General features: G+C 32.6%; 1 protein-coding gene across 2 annotated transcripts in view; it reads right to left on the minus strand.

Annotated features, from left to right (window-relative positions):
- LOC122266659 (uncharacterized) overlaps positions 1 to 2,500 on the minus strand; it is a 10,527-nt gene that overhangs the window by 1,946 nt on the left and 6,081 nt on the right. For both annotated transcript variants that reach the window (XM_043036455.2, XM_043036456.2), the window contains exon 3: positions 1,522 to 1,710. In XM_043036455.2, the coding sequence (XP_042892389.1) occupies positions 1,522 to 1,710 (189 nt within the window). The remainder of the gene's footprint in view (positions 1 to 1,521; positions 1,711 to 2,500) is intronic.

Below are 2,500 nucleotides of genomic sequence, written 5' to 3' on the forward strand. Positions count from 1 at the left end.
TATAAGCAATATAAGCCATAATATACAACATAATCACTGAATCAATAAAACCTTTTCATTTTTTCTAATTTGTGATAATCAAATCTATAGATGAGGAAAATATTTTCAGTCTGAGTTGAAATTACATCTGAAAATTCAGTGTCAATAACTCATATACTAAATGGAGAGAGAAATAACAGAGAACACTAACAGGGTCCTATCATTCCTACTTGAAAAAACATAGGTAAAAAGTTTTTTTTTCAAATACATACACATTTCAGAAATCTTTCAACTCATTGTTTGTAATTTGAATGGAGAAAAAAATAATAGTAATACACTCACAAGGTCCTACTACCAAGTGGTCTATATCAAGAGAAAAAAAGAAAAGAAAAAAGTTCACAGGCATACACACAAGATTTGGCTGTCTGAGTATAGTCGATATCGTTTATAATTCCTGCGTGACAGGGCCAACTTTGAAGGATATATATGCGATAGGATAAACACACTGTTGGTCTGAATGTATCATCCAGGATTTGACAGTTTACCCTTATTGTGAGGCATAAAGAAAGGTTGCAATGGACTGATACTGTCCTATACACACCATATTTTCTGATAATTTGGATTTGACTCAATGCAAGTAATATCAGTAAGAACATGATTATGGCTATACTACACTACTGACATCCGTATCAAGCAAAGAAAGGGAAATACACTGAGAGAGTAGGATAGATTTACTGACCAATGAATTTCATCAATAGCACCTTATCATACTGATGATAATAATGATAATTATGATTATACTACACGAATGAGTCATGGCATATAGGCCCATCTTGCAATGTCATTTATGCATTCCATCTGGTGCCATTGGGTTACTTACTTATTAGCTAAAATACTGAAAACAAAAAACTACCAATAATAATAACAATGATAAAAAATATTAAAAATAGAAATAATAAAAAATAATGACAATAAAACAGACATGTAGGACCTAAGCCAGGCAGTAACTGTCAGCTGACTTTTGATTATGGGTTTCTGCTACAAAATTCAATGCCATGTAGCTTTGCCAAGTTGACTAAAACATTTGGATTTCACTAGAACTGCAGTGACAAAAGTAATCTCATAAACAATGATCCAACAACTTCTAAACATCATTTTAGCAAAAGCAATTTTTTTTTCTCAGTAATTTCCCATTTATCAATGATACATCAGTATTGTCTAATATATGAAATAAATGTCAAATGCAATGTCTATAACATAAGAGTGTAATGAAAACATATCACATTTTCCCTGGCTCCACCCTATACAAGTGTCTGATGGAGAACATTTTCTTTCTAGCATTAGCAAATGGTCAACCTTAAGGTGAATCTATATTTTGAGCTGCATTCACACATCTTCAAACTTATACTACTACTGCTATTACTACTACTCCTAAAAATATAGATACTACTGTTGCTACTACTACTAAACTCAACTACTAACATTATACTACTATCATAGAACAGAAAAAAGGTAAAATAAAACCTATCCCAAGACACCAACCTGTCCTGTCCCAGCTTTCTTTGAGAACATCAGCTCCAGGGTCAGCTGGAAAATAGGACACGTGCAGCTTGAGTTGAGGAGTTCCAGCATGTCGGAGCAAACGTCCCGTATCATCCTTCTGTTCTTGTTGTCTTGCTTGCCCAACCATTCCTCATTATCCCACCATTCCTTCACCTTCACAAGATTCTCCTGGAGGGGAACGGGTCAGTGAGAAGCTTTTCTATACGAGTACTTAAGAATACATAAGCTTCCCTGTTTATGAGTATAAGCTTTTTCAGTGATGGAATATTTGTTTTTAACTGGACTGGAATACCTTGTACAGGAGTGATTACTTTCCAAATGAAAGTGTCACTTGCGAATATAGAATTGTGATGAAATTTTAGAAAGGTCAAATCTTACTTCAATATCTCATCTGCAGAAACTTTGTCCTAAATCCTTAAAAGAAAAATATAGTAAAAATGATTCTAAATTAGGCATGCATAAAAAAAAGAACTCTGAAAAATATTATTTCAAGTAAATTGGAAGGATTTCAGTATTTCAAAACTATTCCTTATAGAAGTATTCTAATGCTTATGACGTTATTGTTCGTCAAGCCTCTATTTTAAATTGTCATCGCATTTGAGAACATAATTTAACCAAGCAGATAGGGGCAAAATAGTGGGGGGGAAAAAATCTGATAGGCAATACATATCACTTAAGAAAGCTTGCATACTTCTGCTTTTACTAGCTAAATAGTAAGTAGGTGTAATCCTACTGTTTTTATTCAATGATTTAAAAGAAAACACTCTATATTTATGTTATCCAACATGGATAGTATGGCTTTGTATCTAATGAAGGGAATAAATAAATAATTAGTAATATATACATAAAGAAGAGAAAGAGACAATAAAGTAAGAGGGAAAGAGAAAAAAATGAAGATAAAGTGATGCAAAATCAAGAGAAAGATAAAGAAGAAAGAAGGAAGAGAAAGAAAGAAAGA

Source organism: Penaeus japonicus, unplaced genomic scaffold, assembly GCF_977035675.1.
Source record: "Penaeus japonicus unplaced genomic scaffold, GWHDUDI00000001_assembly GWHDUDI00000015, whole genome shotgun sequence".
Classification (NCBI taxonomy): Eukaryota; Metazoa; Arthropoda; class Malacostraca; order Decapoda; family Penaeidae; genus Penaeus; species Penaeus japonicus.